The sequence below is a fragment of the Neolamprologus multifasciatus genome, chromosome 7, assembly GCF_963576455.1.
Source record: "Neolamprologus multifasciatus chromosome 7, fNeoMul1.2, whole genome shotgun sequence".
Taxonomy (NCBI): domain Eukaryota; kingdom Metazoa; phylum Chordata; class Actinopteri; order Cichliformes; family Cichlidae; genus Neolamprologus; species Neolamprologus multifasciatus.
In genome coordinates this window covers 42,757,691-42,776,565 of record NC_140445.1, presented here as the reverse complement: position 1 = coordinate 42,776,565, position 18,875 = coordinate 42,757,691, and the positions used below count along the sequence as shown (strand labels likewise).

Genomic DNA, 18,875 nt, shown 5'->3' with positions numbered 1-18,875 from the left:
TCCCTTGTGGGTTGAACTGATTTATACTTTTGCCTGGTGAGCTGAAATAGTGGACTTTTTAATAGTTTTTCCCACTCCAGTGTTTTGTTTTGTACTGGTATATTTCCATTTAGTAATTTGTAGGTGCCATAGCTAACTTATGTTTTGTTTTTTCAGGAGCACTGACTGCTGTTTATTCTAGGATTTATTTATTTATTTTAGCTTTCATTTGAAGTATTGTTTATTTAGCTATTTAATAACTGTGTTTTTCATATTTTTTGTTCTGTCCTCTTTGTTTTTAGTGCTGTGGCAGGTGGCTGCCTCCAGCTCTAGGCTTTGTTGATATATTGGGAGCAGTTTGTTCACTAATGGAATACTCCAGGTATCTCAGCAGTGGTTGGTTTTATTTATTTTTTTAACTACATATTTTAGCAAAATTCTTAATAGCCAGTTGGCAAATACAAATGAACTGAATTATATTAACCCAGTTTTATGCCAGTTTTAAGCATAATCCCTCACAGCTCAGACTTATGCAAAGTGCACACTAAATAGATTTTACCAGAGTTCTTGATTTAAAAACTTATTTTTTCAACTAAAGGCATCACTTCAGACTAAAGTTCCTTTCTGTGTTTTAATTTCCTTTTTACCTCAAAGAGGAAGGAATTAAACTTGGCACACTTTGTGAAACCATGATTATTTTGTTGCAGGAGCGCTTCTAGGCAATAAATCTTATGCTATTGGCGTTATTTCCCTTGAAATGGTGGCACATTTGTAAGGAAAATGCATTTTTGGGTTGAGCATAAGATGTGAGTGTATGCACTGTCTATGAAAAACGTGCACAATCTTCCTTTACTCTGATATTGACTCATGTTCATCATTTATTGGACTGGATGATTAGTCATATTGGTAATATAACAATTTATTGAGTTAATGGTCCCTCTGCATGTAGAGGAACCACAAGTATGGAACCGCCTCCTGATGGTTACCCACTGTGGGATGGCATCTCATCAACCAGAATAAGATTGTGTTATGTGAACTTGTGGCCTCAACATTAGCTGTATTGTCCCTGTAACAAGGAAAATATTGAAAGTGGGTTGTGTTTTTAACCTTCCAATCCCCCAGAATTTTTAGACTTGATCAGTCCTCCAAATTGTCCTCCATACACATGAATGCACATTCACTTTTATCCTTACCTCTTGGCTTAAGTGAAAGAAAACAAAACACAAAAACTTAAACTGAAAACTGTACTCTGACAAAGATATTGGTTAGGGCTTGAGTGGTGCTGCATCAGACACCATGATTTTTACATAGTAAAACAGGAATTCAACTGGTGCTGACAGGAAGGAGATTTCAGCAGAATTTTTGTCAGAATTTTAGAGAAACTGTTTCAGCTTTTTAGATTTCACTCTGGAGAAAATAAGTTTCATGACCTTCAACACAAACAAACAGATGCAAGCTGGTTGATTCAGCCAGCATTATATATGCAGCAGTGGCGGCTGCATTGTTGTCAACACGTGTTAGGTTTATTGATTAGCTAGAAATTGTTAATTATCCATCCAAACGGGTAATTAACAATTTCCAACTTCAAAGACATTTAAACCCCTGGACCCTGTCTACTACTCAGCTGGGCAATAAAATATCTGCTTCTAATTGGAGGATAATGAGTCATCAGAAAAACATTTGAGGGACGGCTGTCAAAACTGAACCGGCAATGATAATAAAAACAAATGGCAGCCACAGTTTGAAGAATGGAGCAGAATGACTTTTCATTTGTGTAATCATAGTCTTTCAAAGTAGTTTTTTTTTCTTCTAGTGAATGCATACTCACAGTGCAAATGAGTGCAATTAAATATTGAATGAAATTATATTTTCTCACTTGAAAAATTAGTGCAGTAATTTGTGGAAATGGTTCTTCCTTCCTTTGTGACATTTTAGTGCTCAGTTAACACTTAAATTGGTCGGACTTCATATTGAAGGCATGTGGAAAATGTAGTAGACCTGACATTAAAATCAAAAACGACATCCACAGCAGAGTTGAGGTCAGGCAGACTTTGGAAGCTCCAGCTCTTAAAGCACAACTTCTATCCACATTATCAGAAGCACGTGTCTCTATAAAGTAGTGCAACTTTGTGATTTGTGTTGTCTAACAGTGTCATGGAGATGTAGTATATTGAATGAATAGATGACTTATCCCTGTCCCCAAATGGCTACAATGCATTGAGTTCTGCATTTATTATTCTCGTTTGTGTTAATAGGACATATTTCCTTTAATCAGCTAAGGTGCAATGGCTCCATCTAATGGTCACTTGGTGATATAAAGGCAAGTTGCTGAACTTGTTTACTCAAATTTTTTATTTTCAATATAAAAACTTGTCAGTATAACAAGTACTATAAAACCAGGCAAACAGCCTTGATTTTTTTTCTTGTAAAGTCTGAATGAAAAATGTGTACAAACAAAGCCAGAAGACATTTGGATTGATTTAATAACATATTTTAATTTCAGTGTTTTAGTATAAAAATCCCACCAGCCTGCTGTCAGCTGGTTTCCGTTCCCTGTTAACTGTGGTTTTTCCCAGAGAATCAGCTAAAGTACCAAATCTATTTACACACAACATCCACATTCAGAAGGACCAAAGAAAACAGGAAGTCTACCCACTGCTACCCTGCCAAAATAAAACATCAAACACTGTCACCTCACCCCTCAGATTTAATGCTATCAATATGGGAAAACAAAGACTGACACAGGAAAAAGAGAAGGGGCTTCTATGTGTGACTCCTAGTGCACCTGTAGTATTTTCTTACTTTCTCTATAAAGTAATGCATATACATTTTTGAATTTACAATAAATTAGTACAGGCACATTCTCTTCTCGCCTACAGCTGACTGTCCACTCCAGGTTGAGAAGATGATTCTATGACATTTTTACAGAAGACTTGAACTCATCACAGCAAACAAACAGGCCAAAAACCTGAAAAAAAAATCTAATAAAAACCCCATAAAAGATAATTGGGGAACCTGTGGGCAGCTTTTTTTTCCTTTGTTTTGGTGTGAATGATGCACTTTGGGCATTTTAAACTTTGAGAGTTTTATAGATGTTATATAAATATGTACAAACAGTAAAAAAAAAAAAAAAAAAAAAAAATAGTCCAGTAAAAACATTCAGAATTTAAAAAAAAAAAAAAAAAGCACACACAAAAACACATTAATGCCAAAGATGAGAACTTGAAGCTTGAGAACTCAATAACTTACAAAAAAACATACAAAAGAAGGTGAAATAAAAAGGTTCAATACAGTATGCATGTTTGATTTTTCTCTGTAGAGATAGCACCAGCAGAAATCCCAACACTGTCAGTGCTGTTGACAGCGCGGATCATCACCTCACTGTATAAATATCAGAATGCTGTGTACCAAAACTGACTGAGGGAATGAATAAATTAGTGTCAGGCCTTGTACAGGATATTTACAGGAGCTGCTGCTGTCACACACAATGATGGACAATTTCATGGCAGTGAGATTGCAGCAGTCTTGCAGCACATTTAAGGAGGTCAGAGGCCAAACTCTGCCACATTCAACAGGTTTAGACCTGCTACTTTTCAGTCCTCGCAGCCAAGATTTCATTTCTTTTTTCTTTTTTTTCCCCTGTCAACTTTTTGAATCCACTAACAAAGACGTTTTTCATTGCATAGCTCTTGACAAATAAGAACAACTGTTTCAAGCTACAGTATTTCAGAGAGGTGGAACCTGTGTGTGAGGAAGGGTGGAAATGATTTGGTTCCAGTTTGAAGGACATAGTAAACAAGATGTATTTGTGTTGTGCGTATACAGCAGACACCATGTTCGCTGCAGTGACAAAAACATGATTAAGAAATGGGTGATGGGAGGATTCTTGAGGTGGCGGGGCTTCAAATCGTGACACCAAGGCCAGTGTTCGGCTCCAGCTCTCTAACTCGGTCTAGATGGTTCATGGCTCGATCGAAGGCGAGTCGCACAGATTTTCGGACAGAGGACGACCGAGCCTCCATCAGCTTCATTCTGTCGAGCATCTTATTGACGCCAAAGGGAGCCATTTTGGATTTAGGAAGCCATTGCCTGATGAGAGAGAAGACCATTTTGGAAAATGTTTTCACATGTGACAAAGTGGAGTTCCTTTCAAGACCTTTTGTACAACACACAGAATGCAGTTCAGCATCTCTTTCATAGTCTGATCAGTCTAAATTGGTTTTGTTTTACATATATAGTAATAATTTGAAATAGGACAAAAAAGGTCTGTATTAAGTGGCTAATGTGTTTTGTTTTTTGTCTCAGTCACTCTTAAACAACATCAGTACAAAAGTAAATTTTTGTTAAAGTGAAGCTTTCCTTTTTTCTTCTTTTTTTTTTTCTCTTCTCCCAAACTAGGTCCCTAGAAAAACTGTTTGGGGACCACATCACAATAGTTAAGTTTCCTATTATGAACACATTAAAAAGCTGTCATTAAGCAGGCTACAGTGACTCATACATTGGCTCGCCACAGATATGACTGGTGGAGCTCGTCGACAACAGCGGGAGTAGATTAGAGTGGATCAAATGTTGCTTTCCAGGTTAAATAGGTTTCAAACGTACAATCTGTCTTGATCACGTCTTATGTTTTGTTTAAGCAAGATTAATTCAATCCCAGCTAACAGTGAAGGAAGTTAGCTGCTCACCAGCTGCGCCTGCTGTCGAAGAAGTGGACGAGGAAGAGTTTCTCTGCGGACCTGAACTGCATCCGCTCTCCGGCTCTGAGAACGTCCAACGGTGGCTGGGGAAGCTCCACCCCGCTGTGCTGACACATTGTCCTCCGTGACCTGGGGTCCATGATCTGTGAAGACCAAGAAAATGGAGCGGGACACTGAGGGAGGCAGACTTCTCGCAGGAAAACGTGTGGCCAAAAATTGGCACCTGGAGTTTGGGACTTTTTTTTGTTTTGTTTATTTTAATTTAAATGGCTGGCTGGAAAATTGCAAAACTACTAATTTGTCTTGATAAGTACATTACTTTTGGTTTGTTTGTGTTATTTGAACAGCCCACTAACATCATCAAGTCAGTGCCATTTCTGTGAAGAGTTAAATATCTGCTTCTGCCATCAACTCCACATCTAAGCTGTAAGTTGTCCACGTCTTGCTTGGGGGAAAATCTTTCTGTAAAATGGCTCAATTCCTACTGAGCTCGATCAAATAATTCAAAATGCAAAATTAGCTTTGTCTCCACTCGGAAGTAAAGGAAATAGAGAAGATCTAAACAGTTCCATAATTACTCCATTTTTATTTCATTCTTACAGTAGATGTGATGTTTTAATGAACGTTATTTTTTTTTTTGGATGGGCATATTTGAAAGTGTTTTCTGCATTAGAAAAATCTGACCCTGAGCTTTTTTTTTTCTAATTGAAATGATTCTCATTTCACTTGTTTCCATTCTAGCTGATCAAGTAAAGCTAAAGACATTATTTGTAGCCCTGCTACAAGTTGACTACTCGACTTACATTTTACATCTAAGTGCAGTGACTAAAAACATCCCAGTTAGTTAGACATTCAGACTAAGGAGTTGGCAAATATTATACCAATTAAATACAGAGTACTGCCTTTATTTTTAGACAGTACTGTGTGAGCAGTCTTACATGACACTGACATTGTGCCAGCCAAGTTATTTAGCTAAGGCTTTTGACAATGTAAGAAATAAATTACATGCTTAACTATAAGTGGACTTGATTTTCATGTTGCCAACTTTAAAGTTTGTAACTAAAACTGAAGGATGCTGTTCTATACAAACTAACAGTTCCTGTAAAGTGACTTTCTTTTTAAGTGACACTGATCAAAAGATCTTTGTTTCTGACTTGCAAACTGTATTTTAAAATCATATTAATGAACTTAAGCTCTTTAAAGAGACTATTCTGCCCAGATTTGCAAGGAGCAAATTGTTGTTATACATGATGATGTAATGTATTTGCATTAGACTGCCTCTGACCTTAAACCCTTCAACGCAGTCTCTTTCCACCCTGTCATTGGTAACAGGGGATGGATTCTAGAATGCATTGTTTCTTTCCATATGTGAAAGTTGGGATGTAGTTGTTGAAAAGAACTTTCCTGGATTTTATTTGTTAATTCCACCAAAAAGGGGGATTGGTTCAGTGTTTCTATTTGTTAGCAGATTTACTCAAAATGTTATGGATGGGGTTAGCATGACATTTTTTAGCAGAGGTGGGTTCTTGGCCCAACTTGAGTGATTAACTTGTGGTTCAATCAGGAGAAGGATCCAGGCTTTTTGGAACAATTCTTTACCATTGTGACACTTAGCCTTTTTCCTGGTTCTCAATGCATGTTATAGAGGGAAATTTCATCCTTTGCCCCAGAGGGCCAACTTTCAGGGACTATCCTTTAACTAGAGATCAATTTCACATTGCTCTGCGGCTCCATGACTCACTGGTCCTGAAATTCATTATCCTAATACAAAATTTAGGGAGCTGGCTTTTATTATGCTGCACACAAGTGAAACAATCTGCAGAAGCCAGTAAAATTAGATAAACTAATCCAATGTAATCCCCCACCTTGAACTGACAGTTGTGTGAATGCGTGAGATTTCTTTCAACTGATGCATCTTAAATTATTGCCCTGTTTGTTGACATATTTAGTCACTTCCATGTCCTTTGTGTTTTCTGTATACCAATTCAAAGCACTTGATTTCCAGTATTTACAAAAAAAAAAAAAAAAAGCTGAAGAAGTGCATAACCTGGTGAAAGAAGGCAGCATTCAGAGAGACGAGCATGCAAGGCCAAGTCAAGCCCAATACACCCAGAGCGAAGCGACCCACACTACACACGACAACAACAACCATTCCACTATCAGCCAGCTGGAAGCTCCTGCGTGGCCATGAGCACAAATTACGAGCTACAGGATGGACAATGGCAGAGGGGCAGATGGGTAATGAGATACAGAGGGGACTAACACTCACTCACCAGGGCAGGGAAGGAGGGATATCCACTACATTTAGCCCAAACTAGTTTAAGAGGCTCCAGAACAAATGGAGAAGCAGCAGTGGGTTTCCACACCTCTACAGGAACAACAACAAGCAAGTTATGAAGGATACACTGCAACAGAGAGCACAACCAATCTCAACGCACACACACCGCCAATAATACTTTCTATTAAGTAGACCATGTATACCATTTTTAGGGTGTATATTGTATGTACGTGTGTATATAAAATGAAGGCATGTGTGGGTACTGGCTCTTTATTTTTTTTAATATGTCAGTGTTCATTTCTATATTAAGTTCACGTACTGCTGATACTTTTCATGAATGGCATAGGAAATAACTTTCTTTAGATTTGCTTTTACCATTGCAAACACTCACACTCAAAAACAAACTGCACACGCACTCTCACAAACACACACACAATCAATCCAACTTCCTAACTTTAAGACTGTCATAATGCAATGCTCATTAATGTCGGCAGTAATGATGAACAATGCAGTTTTAGAAGTTGCACCACATCAGCTCAAGTACAATGTAGCTGACGGGCACGAGTGTATAATTCGCTTTGAATCCACAAAGAAAATACCAGTCTTTAGTTCACTTCCACCTCGTCCATCCGCAGTTTCCTGTTTCTGTTGTTCTCCTGCGTTCACAACTTCCTTTGTAGCTTGAACTCACAGTGTGAGTGCAGAATATGCTGACTTAAATAAGCTGACTTAAATTAAGTACCTGATGAACCACTTAACTTCAGTTTCAGAACCAGTGTGGAAGACTTCATTGATGAATCGGTGATTTCATGGTTCTGTAGTAACCCCTTTTCAAGGATTTCTATTTAAAGGATTTTTACATCAAAACCTATGACACTCAACATGACTCATTCAACTTCAATTGCTCTGTATTACACAGGTGTAAAAGTAGAAAAGTGAGGATGTAACATGAAAGCAAGAAATTAATTTAATAAAATGCTGCATGCTTGGACATAAGAAGTATTAGTATCCCAATAAAGAGCCACTCTTTAATTAGTTTAGTAAATGCCTTCAGAAGACAGAAGTAAGAAATGACAAATCAAAGCTTGCCAAGCTGTTTCATGCACACTCATTAGGTCACAATCCAGAGCTGATCGGCTCACCTGAAGAGATCTTTGCAGCTTTGATGAACTCGCCATTTTCAATGCAGGTCATTAGAGTGCTTTTGTCATCCACAGTGCTACGTCGAGCGGTGGCCGGTCGCCCTTTACCACTTTTAGACAGGATAACAGTCCTGAAAGATGCAGGAGCAAAGGTCAATAAGGAAAATATTTTTTGTTTTGTTTTGTTTTTTTTTAAAAAACTCATTTTATGAGCTGCTGGAATGATTGACTTACAATTATTAATTTTGTCTTCACCAATTCATTTTCAAACTCCAAATCTAGTTAAGCAAGTGAAACCAAAAGAAACCTACTTCATATTATTAAAAATACATTTTTGTCTTATGATGACATTTTGTTCCAAATTATTAAATATCAAATTTTATACTTCAAAAGAACTTTTAGTTTTACAAAATATAAGCTAATCGATAATACATCAAACTAGGGGTGGGTGATATATCAAATATACTTGATCTATTGCAAGTTTTCCATGTACGATGGATAAAACAATTATAAATTGCCATGGCAGTTTTTTTTTCTCCCATGCATCCAATGCATCATTAATCCCCCGCTCCCAACCAGAAATGTTTCTACCTGGCACACTGCACTGAGCATGTGTGTTTATATACAACCAGATAAGGAAAAAACATATCGCAGCAGGAGTTTCAGACGAGCGAGGGATAGAGACTATCATTTGGATTTCACAGGAAGGATGCCGTAAAACTATTGCCGCTAAAGGTTGCAGCACCACAAATTTATTCCACCAGCTAAAAAGTCATCCAATGCAAAATGAAGCCCGTTTTAAACTCTGCATGTCAGCGTCTCCCCACACACAAAAGAAAACGTTAAATAAACCGGCTATGACACCTGTGACTGTTCTTGGTTAGTTCTTTTTATAGACACTATCAAGACTTTTGTTTCTGTAATTTGAAGTCATCACATTTTTTATTCTACTATTTTTATACGTTATAACCACAAACAAGCACCTTTTTAATGTCAGTCGTTTCATTTTGCCTCGTGAGGTTTTTTTTTTGCTATGATCTTTTGTTTGTTAAAGGTCTGGTGTTGACCACAGAAGCAGACTTACTGTGACAGTATTGTCATTTGTGGAAAACCTCTGTGTGCAACTGACGGTTAACTAATTTGGTTTGAAAACAGAAAGTGTCTTGGCACCTTTCACCTTGGAGGCACATATATTAATTGTTCTGATTATACTATAAACTTGGTCACCACAATGTTAACACTGGCAGAAGTGAAGGACAAAATTATGAAAATAAGCATAGCCACTCAGGATTTGGTTGGTTCTTTTCTCACTCACCTTGTGTCACAAAGGATACTTCCACTTGAAGAGATGCTCGACTCGGAGGCACAGCGTCGGCGTGGCTCGAGCAAACGGGGAGATTGTGAGACCACACCCTCCTCTTCCACCACAAATCCATTTGCCATTCCTGAGAGGGATAAAAATACAAGAATTGTTTTAAACTCACTGAATCTTTTTGTCACCAGCGAGACTTTGTTTGCAATTGAAACAAAATAATTAATATCTGACAGGCACCTGTACCAAGGCGTTTGATCGGCGACTCCTCGTCGTCCTCACCATCAGCGCTGCTGCTGCGTTTTCTTTTCTTTGGCAGAAGGAGCGTCTCCAATCGAGGTATCACTACTGACAGGAAGGTTTTGGCGCCCAGGGGTGGGGGGGACCCAGAGGAGACCTCTTGGGTCCGGGGTGGTTTCTGTGGGCTAGCACTTTTTGACTTCCGAAAGAGCACATTGGTCCTCCGGTTATAGCGTTCCACGTAGAGGTCACTTTTGGGGAGCAACGACTCTGGGATGTGCCCATTAGGGGTGTCCGATGGCACTGAGGTAGATGTGTTGGTGACGTCCTCAAACTCTGTGGGTGTCTGGTCCAAGGGCTTTGTGAGCTTCATGGGGGTCGGGTCTAAGTCCATAGGCAAAATTTGGGATGGTAAGGTTAATGTCTCTAATGGTGGTGGAGGTAAAGACTTGTCTTCCTGTGGCATACTGGGATCTGCCAGAAGTTCTCGTAGTGGTTGGTCTTCAGATTCAGCAGGAGATGGGCTGGGATCTGGAGTAGAGGGTTGTGGTGGCAGGGAATTCTTCAGGCTTATCTCACTGCGGACCTCCGTGATGGTTTTCTTGAGTAGCTTTAGCCTCTTGCTGCGGGACGGGCTGTGCTTCATGGCTATGCTCAGGTCCAGTTTCTCCAGGAGCTCCTTCAGCTGATCCTCCAGAGGAGTCTTTTGGCGGTACGTGGGAGTCAGTAAGCGGTCCACTACGGAGGACAGTGACATATAACCACATCATTATCCTGATTACATGACTATTTTACTATTGAACTCACACTTTCACTGTTTAAATATTTATTATTATTCAATATACTTAAGAGATAATGATGAAAGATAAGTTACTTATCACTTTTAGATATGTATTACTTCATAAAGCAATATAAACCTACCATCTTCCCAGGTGAATGGCGGTGTTGGCTCCAGTTTCGGAACTTCAGGAAGATGCAACCCACCAGGGAAGTCGAAGCCAATCCTCTCTGCTTCTCTGCGGGCCCTGCGAAGGATGGCTCCGCCATGGTCTTGCATCCGCTGAGCTGCCTTGTAAAAGAAGGTGTCCTTGGCATTGTATGTCATGCAGTTGGATATTATGAGGTCAAAGTCGGCTTCAAACTCCTCCAGGCTCCTGTAGAAGTGAGCATCGATTCTTTTTCTCATGGTGGAGAAGTCAATAGGGTTCTTGATGATATCCAGGTAGTCAGGTACCTGCAGAGAACAGAGAACAGACATCAGAGGCTGCAGTCTAAGAGGAGGAAGAAATTCTGGTTCACGATATCCCTTTTTTCGAAAGGCACGCTGGAAGGTACTGAGCCTTGACCCTCTAAAGCTTGATTTTTATGGATGATCAGTTTGGGCACTAGTTTCAGAACCTGGATGTCAATTTTTAAAGCTCAAAATGGTCAACCATTGCAACACAGGTTGTCCAAATTTAGAAAACAATGCATGCTTTCATTTATATCAAGAAGCTTTGCACTCACATAAACAAATTGCATTTCTTTGATCATTGGCACAAAAGGTGCTATTAGTTTCACTGTTTAGATGTTCATACAACCCACTTGATACTGAGGTACGGAATCCGTGCTACATGTTTCACTGTCAGGGCAGCACGGTGTTGTGTGGTTAACACTGCTGCCTCACAGCAAGAAGGTCCTGAGTTTGACTTCACCACCTGGCTGGGACCTTTCTGTGTGGTGCTTGCATGGGTTCTCTTCCTCCCACACTCCAAAGACATAGAATGAGTGGGGTTAGGTTAACTGGTGATTAAAGTGTGAATGGCTCTGAGTGGTGACCTGTCCAGGGTGTACCCTGCCTCTTGCTCTATGGTATCTGGGATATGACCCTGATATGGAAAAGTGGAAGAGGACGGATGGATGTTTCATCGTGGTAAATATCACTGTAAAAAAAAAAAAAAAAAAAAAAAAAAAAAAGGAAAAAAAGAAAAGAAAACAGTAGAGAGAATACCACAGATGCACAGGAATCGCTGATTTGAATCGCAGGCCCCTATCATACACTCTCTATTTGCACATGGACAAATATTCTTCAATTAGGCTGAAGACTGAAGAGAGTGTGGAGCCAAATACACATTGTGGAAGTACACGGGCCTGAAACCCTGTCTGTACCAGTTGAGCATGGTGGAACCAGACTTGTCCCACATAATAACACAAGGAGCTCTGCTTTATACCACACAATCTGCTGTTAAACTTGCAAATATGGTGACATGGTGGTGATCCATGATATCCCTGGTAGTATGTTATTTACACTTTTACCATTAGTCGAAACCAATACTCATTAACAAATTGGTGTCAGTGCATCTCATTATCTTGAAATTTTCATCACGTGAACATGGGACATCATTCCCGAGTTTCAATGGAAAGTATGCTTTTAAGGAATGCAACTGATAGAGCACTATAATGTAATGAAAAGCCAGTCATCTTAAATGCAATGCGTGAAATGTTTTCTGAAATGAGAATACTTTCACATTAAATTGGGTCTTCTTGAACTGGTGATTTCGGTTCAGTGAACTACTTTTAGTATAATGATGGAGACACACTTGATTTGTTTAATACAGTTATGTAGATGTTAAACAGACTTTATAAATAAACATCTTTGGCTAAGACTATGGCAGGAAAAAGAGGTGTTGCTAAATGTCGTTATATATTAGCCATTTCATTTGAACTGGGGAAAAAGACTTGCTTTAAACTGTTTTAAAGTGAATAATGAACAACTGCTGACCTCTTTAATGCTGACAGGCTGAGCGAATATGCTGTACTGGTCCTTCTCCTGCAGCTGATTGAGCACAGCTCTCAGCAGGATGTTGAAGGGAGTCAGCTGGACCTCCAGCACTGATTGCTGAAGCTTCATCTGTCGAAAGAAGGTAGCCAAACAATGTTAATCCACATGAATGGCATGAGGTGTTATCAAGAGTCCAAGGTCAATGTTTATTAAAACCGAATGTGTGTATACAGTAAATCCCATTTTGTGGTCGATGTTTATGTTTTAGCGCATTGGGTGTTTGAGGCACATAAAAGGTTTTAGACTAACAGTCCAGTAGTCAAATTTGTGAGGAGCTGTCCAACTAATCAGTGGAATTTGGGATGTTGTGGGTAGTAATGAGTTAACTAAACAAGAACAAATATAATTAAAATAGTGAGTAGTAAATGAAAAGTAAAATATTTAGCTTTAACTTGAGAATAAACAATGTGTCCTGAAAAGAAATGATGAAGCTCTGCACTAGACAATCGTGAAGTAGTAAATGCTGAAAGGGTTTTACCTCCTCCCTCTTCAGTTTTTCTCTCTTCCTGATGAGCTCCAGCAACAGGCGGGCTCGCTCCAGGTCGTGACGGAGGCGGTGCCACTCTTTCAACTGCTCCTTCAGTGCCTGGTTAGACTCCATATGGTCCTGCAGGAAACAAGCATCAGCTTAATAACAAGAACTACATTAAAAAGGACAATACCCTACTGTGTGAGGTTGCTAGCTGTTAACAGAACTGACCGTCTTCTTGGCTTTGGGTGGCTGTGGGTTGGCCTGTAACCGGCGGATTAGGGGCACATTGTTCCTTGACTGCCTCTTCAGCACCCAGTAGCTCAGCACCCCCTCAACAAATGAACGCTTCCTCTGAACTGATACCTGGTTGAGGATGGTATCAAAACTACCCAACATAGAAGAAAAGGGGAATATTAATCAGTGAATAATAATAATAATATTTTTGATAATATTTTCTCCGTAGCTCTAAAAAGCTGTCAGATCTCTGGCTTGTCATTTTTGACCAATCAGATATCTTTGTATTTGTATTTGTATTCATCTCTTATAAACATCACTGCTGACACACCTGTGGAAAAAACCTTTAACTCCACTATATTGGAATAATGCTGGCAAAGTTCTCTTGAAGTACTACTGATAAATATCACTTATCTCAAGTTAAACTTTCAATATTTACTTTTTCCAGATTCATACAGTTTTACTGTTTTCTGTATGTATTAAAAATCACTACCTTAGATAGCACTCAACTAAAATTAGAAGCAGAAAAAAATTATAATTTCAAATGAAATAAAGAGGACAAAAGACCAAGGAGAGAGAGTGTTGATTTGGTGAGCTAAGGCTGACTGTTACCTTGAAGCAGTAATGCTAGGTCCAGAGCTGGTCGGAGTTTCAGGTTCCGTTTCTGGTTCAGGGTCTGCTCGTTTATTCTTTTTCTTCTGCCAGCCCTTGGCCTTCCCTTTCTTTTCAGCTCGCTTGTGAAAGGCTCCATTTTTAGGGTGGGGCTCCTCATAGATGTTGAGTGGCCGGCGGTCACAGCCTTCAGGTGTGTGGCTGCAACAGTAAGCAGTCTTTTTCACAGAGAAAGTGGTGGCACCAGATGCAGTCACCTCTTTGACAGGCTCCATCTTCATGCAGAGACCAGCTTTCTGAGCGCAGCTAACGTGGAAGGCGGTGTAACAGTTGATCTTGTCACACTGGATGCACGCGCCGACACCTTTCTCCTTACACAGATAGCAAGTAAGCTTCCAGCGAGCAGGTGGGATGTTGCGGACACCGTCAATGGGCTCGATGAAAACTGTGTCCGAGAAGCCAACTTCGGGCACCCACAGGGCACATGCTACATGGCCCCAGCGGTCATCATCTGTCTTCTTCAGAGCTCCTCCTCGATTCGGGCAGAAAACACACTCAGCCGGTTGCGTCGGACACTGGAGGCAGTGGCGACAAAGCCACTGGCCTTCGGGGATGTATGGCACACCGTAGCACTCCTGGTGCACGGCAATGTTGCAGGAGTCGCAGAAGAGGATGACATTACTGTCAGCTCCATCTCCATCCATGCATATACAGCACACAGCATCTTCATCCACAAGTGACTGCAGGTCACTCTGACCCTGCGTGGCTAAGAATGACTCTTTCTCAAAGCGATCCATGAGAAACTCAAACAGGTTGTGTGACACTTGACTTATGCCCTCACTTTTTCTTTTCTCATTGATGATCTCCATCCAGGCATAGTCTTCCTCATCCATGTCATACTCCACCTCCTCATCCAGCTCCTCGGGTGTCCTCTCAGTGTATTTGTAGTAGGTTGCTGGCCTTTTCGGTACCACTGGCAGATTGTATTCAACTGTTCTAACCTTCGGCTCCAATAGGCCACTGGCACTGCTGTGGGTGGCACTACCACCATGTGAGGTGGTGAGAGCTGCATTCTTCTTCTGCTGGTTGTTTTTGAGGCGGACAGAGCGCACCAGAACCTGCTGGGGCTTCTCGTTATTCTCCTTGTTGCTGTTACACTCCATGATCTCTTGAGCTGTGGGGTCGTCGTCTGTGATGACATCCAGCTTGTCGTAGATGCTGAGCCGGTGTACACGGCCATCCACCTCCAACTCCACCATTCGCTGAGCTTGTGCATATGTCAGTGTCTCCCGGTTGGGCGATGGCTTGATGGGAGAAGTCTCTCTCTTAATCACTGCTGGGCGTTGGTTTCGACTTTTCTTCTTCATGTTTGAGCTATGAGGACCCTGAAAAAACCCAAGCAATGAAACAAATGTGTAAATATATGTTTTAAAATGTATACTCTTTTGTAAATCATCGTTGGGTTTCTTGAAAAGCGCTACACAAATCTAAGTTATTATTATTATTATTATTATTATTATAAATAACTCGCTGATCTAGCAGCTGCTGAGAAAGCTGTCATGTCATGGATTTCACTATACATGTCTGCATGTACACAACTGGCTGCTGTCACATCTTCCAACCCTTGTTTACAGATAAGGGAAAAAATGTCCTGAAACAAAGTTTTCACCTCTGTATTTTGTGTCTTCTTTGTCAAGCCTAATTTAAAGTAGTAGTAAGCCTTCTACATTTAAATGACGACTGCTGTCTTTTGATCCTGATGATGCAATTGTTTTGACTATATTAAAGGAGTGCTATGTTAAAGTTGCTAAACAAAACTCTGTTCATTACATTAGTTAGGGAATCATATCAAAATACTCCAAAATGCTAATTAGTAAATATTAAATAAAAACCTTAATGTGAGATCCAGAATAAAGTTGTGACGTAAATTTTAATCCTACAGTAAATCTCATCTATTGACAGAAAAACAGATCAGGACTGGGGCTACTTGGATTTTAATTTCTTGTGCTCTTTATGAATTCTCAGCAAATCTAAAGTTGGCACACCATTAAAAAGATCTATCTTTCTGTAACCAAAACGTGAAAGATATAGTTAAATGTCATAGACGAAGAAAACCACCAAAACCTACTTTCCAAGCGTATCTATTATTGGCCAGGTAAACCATTATCAAATGAATTATTCCAGCCATGTTTGCATATGTATATCGATTTCCCTGAAATCCAACTCCCCCCAAATAACGCTATTACTTAGATTTGTACCTTCGCGACACACACACTTTATTTTATTTTTTTAAACCAGGGCAAGTGAAGTTAAGCTAGCAGCTTTGAACATAGTGCTCCAACGTGTGCTGGTGCACCTTTAACTCGTGAGATCAATGCGCTTTCAGCCGGCTGCGCTAACAGTACCTTCAACCTTCACTGGACAAATGAAAGAAATGCATCGAGAGCAGGAAGCAGCAATGCCGAAGACAAGGAGCCTCCGATCTGCGCAACCTGTGTGGTTTGTTTCCTGAATAACAGCGGCTCCATGTAGCTGCAGCTTGTTACTAGATCCATGTCCGGTACGGTAGGTACGGTAAGTCCGTCTAGACAGTGATCCGTGCTATGTTTCGAACCTGCTTTAGAACGACCAATCAAACACTGGCGGGTTACAAGAAAAGACAACCATGTTGTTCCCCTTAATAAACAGGCGGTGGCCTCTCTAGTTGCTAGTCCGTCCAGAAACCGGGCTAACATTAGCCTGCTACTACAGGGACTTGAAGAGGAAGGAAATATGGCGACTAACACAAGAAACTACCTCAATTAAAAAAGTTGTCTTTTTCTATGAGTAGCACGGTTTGGTTTTTAACTTAAATGTATCCAGGGTACAGGGAAAAACATTAAACGGGTAAAACGAGAGTGAGGTAAAACTTACCTCGCTATTTTCAAGAATTAAGCTTATAAAAACAGCAGCAATGGCGGTGCGGCCTGCGGAGCGAAGCAGCAGTTAAATCCACATTCAGTCTGGTCATCCAAAGGCGACCGCGGCTCGCGCTGAACCGAGTGAACCTTAGAAGTGACCGACAGGTATCCAGGGCGACGGGAGCGGTTTCAAGTGATATACTAGGATATGAGGCTTAAAATCGATCGCTGGGACTGTGGAAAAGCAGTAAGAAGTGGCAGGGCTCAGCGGCTGCCTGAGCTTCTCTTCCCCCACAACAATGCGGTTGTGTGAGTCGCTATGCCGCGACGTCACCACGCAAACCAGGAAGTGTATATATATTTATTATTATTATTATTATTATTTCATATTTAAATACGAGCATATGGTCTCTAAATACGATACGCAAAGATTATTAAAAACATTAAAGTCGTTCTGGCATCCAACAGATGACCGATCGAAAGGGTATGGACTTTCCGACCGCATCGCTTCCATATGGTACACGCGCTAACCGCTTGTGGGGTCGTCTGAAAGACGTTTTGGACTTTAGTAAAAGGTAAATTACGATTCAAGGAATATAAAACTATGAGCCATATATGTGTTTGTAATTGTAAATTTTATTTTTCTTTTAAATGATTGCATTAAATATATACATTTAATGTATATTAATATATCTTTTATGACTGAATCTGAATTTATTTAGAATTTTCTCTAATCCATGTGGATTAATAAGTATACATACTGGCCCAAATATATACTACTGGTAGTTTCTCTTTGCATAAAATGATTTTTGACAGCCTTTATGTATACTTCTGGCACTGCCAATAATATCAGTCAACCATATATTGATCTATTTTTATGACCCTGAAAAAATGTCTCGTGTTTTTTTTTTTTTAATATAATAAGTAGAAACTGCACCAGTATAAATGCTGAACAGTGAGTTAAAAATACCATCCGTAAGTTTCATAACATATGTTATGAGATTTACGGATTATATTAGGTATATATTTTAAAACTATTACTGTTCCAAGTAGATAATCCTTGGGGTTATTGGCAAGAGTAATAGAGATTGACAGACCACGTGACTTTCGCGCATTGCATGCCGGGAACTCGTGGCAAAACAATCCAAGTACCGCATCAAATGCAAGCGTTTGCAGCACCGCAAAACATTCATTCTCCGGTTCCAATAAATTCTTGGGTTTTCTTTGCCCCCCAAAAAAGGAACGTACAAAACGAAGGAGAACAATACCGGTCCGTACAAAGACAGACTTGATGAAAAGTCAAAGAAAAGATATGAGGAAAAAATCAAAGGAGTGAAAGGGTTAGACCCTTATGAGCACACAGAGTGGACAAAATACGTTAGCGTGCTTCCCAAATTTCACCATGCTCATATTTATAATTACACGGTTCTTGGAGTGAGTGCACACACTCATGAAGTTTAGTAACTTCAGATCACTGCAACAAGCCCAGGTACAGTTTACCAACGGATGGGTACAGGACCTTGAAATGCACCGTGTAGAACGGAAGACCATCGTACGTATCATAAGTTTAGCAGTCTCACAAATCGTCTTCATAAATACACAGTCGTTAACCATTTATTAATAGGACCTTTGAGCTCAACGGTAATTAATTAGTAGTGGAAATAATTTCTGGTACGGATTACAGAAACGTAGCAATGACAATAATATTGTATGCTGTAATCATACTGGGCAATTAGTGATACAAAAAATCAATTTAAATTTATCCTGTGAATAAAAGTATGTTTTTGTCAATGTACCATGGTAATAACAGAAGCGAAACGCAATATTCTGTCAGGACAATTCACTATTTATGCACAATAAACAAAGGAGCATAGCGCGACAATTTCTGTTCAGCGCCAGACTTGCTTGTAACCTATATCACCAATTATGTTATGAAAAATGACGTATTAACTACTACAAAACACTGACCTTTGTGGAAATGCTTGGAGCAGACTAACGTGTGAGCTGGAGTGTTCTGGGACGTTATATTTGGTCTTTGAATGGCTGCAATCCAGGCCATCCGTCGCCTCTTTGTTACTTCGGAAACATGGCTCGAACAATTTCTCTTCAACGACGTAATCCGATAACAACCGATCTCTTTACCCGTCGGCTTCCCGTGGCTGTCATGCGACCGGCTATTGCAGTTAAT

At 39.9% G+C, this 18,875-nt stretch overlaps 1 protein-coding gene across 4 annotated transcripts; it reads right to left on the bottom strand.

Moving 5' to 3' along the window:
* Positions 1–823: 823 nt before the first annotated feature.
* LOC146514985 (bromodomain-containing protein 1-like) lies at positions 824–17,029 on the bottom strand. 4 transcript variants are annotated; one of them, XM_085164645.1, is made up of 12 exons: positions 16,701–17,029; positions 13,788–15,172; positions 13,170–13,326; positions 12,948–13,076; positions 12,410–12,538; positions 10,570–10,882; positions 9,655–10,386; positions 9,412–9,541; positions 8,097–8,227; positions 6,950–7,044; positions 4,665–4,819; positions 824–4,068 (listed from the first exon to the last, which is right to left on the bottom strand). In XM_085164645.1, exons 2-12 carry the CDS (start codon positions 15,152–15,154, stop codon positions 3,882–3,884), a joined length of 3,525 nt encoding a protein of 1,174 aa, XP_085020771.1. In that variant the 5' UTR covers positions 15,155–15,172; positions 16,701–17,029; the 3' UTR covers positions 824–3,881. The 4 variants fall into 4 exon arrangements, with proteins under 4 accessions (XP_085020771.1, XP_085020769.1, XP_085020770.1 ...); XM_085164643.1 differs by having other exon boundaries at positions 9,649–10,386; positions 16,701–17,028; XM_085164644.1 differs by lacking the exon at positions 16,701–17,029 and adding an exon at positions 16,193–16,694 and having other exon boundaries at positions 9,649–10,386.
* Between the last annotated feature and the right edge of the window lie 1,846 nt (positions 17,030–18,875).

What these genes read in the sequence shown, in the direction of transcription:
- LOC146514985 (XM_085164643.1), bottom strand. Translation starts at nt 15,154, where the DNA reads ATGAAGAAGAAAAGTCGAAACCAACGCCCAGCAGTGATTAAGAGAGAG. An exon ending in GCCATTCACCTGGGAAGATG is followed by an intron (nt 10,387 to 10,569) that starts GTAGGTTTATAT and finishes TGTCCTCCGTAG; the next exon opens with TGGACCGCTTACTGACTCCC. An exon ending in AGCTGCAAAGATCTCTTCAG is followed by an intron (nt 7,045 to 8,096) that starts GTGAGCCGATCA and finishes TTGTTCCTGTAG; the next exon opens with AGGTGTGGAAACCCACTGCT.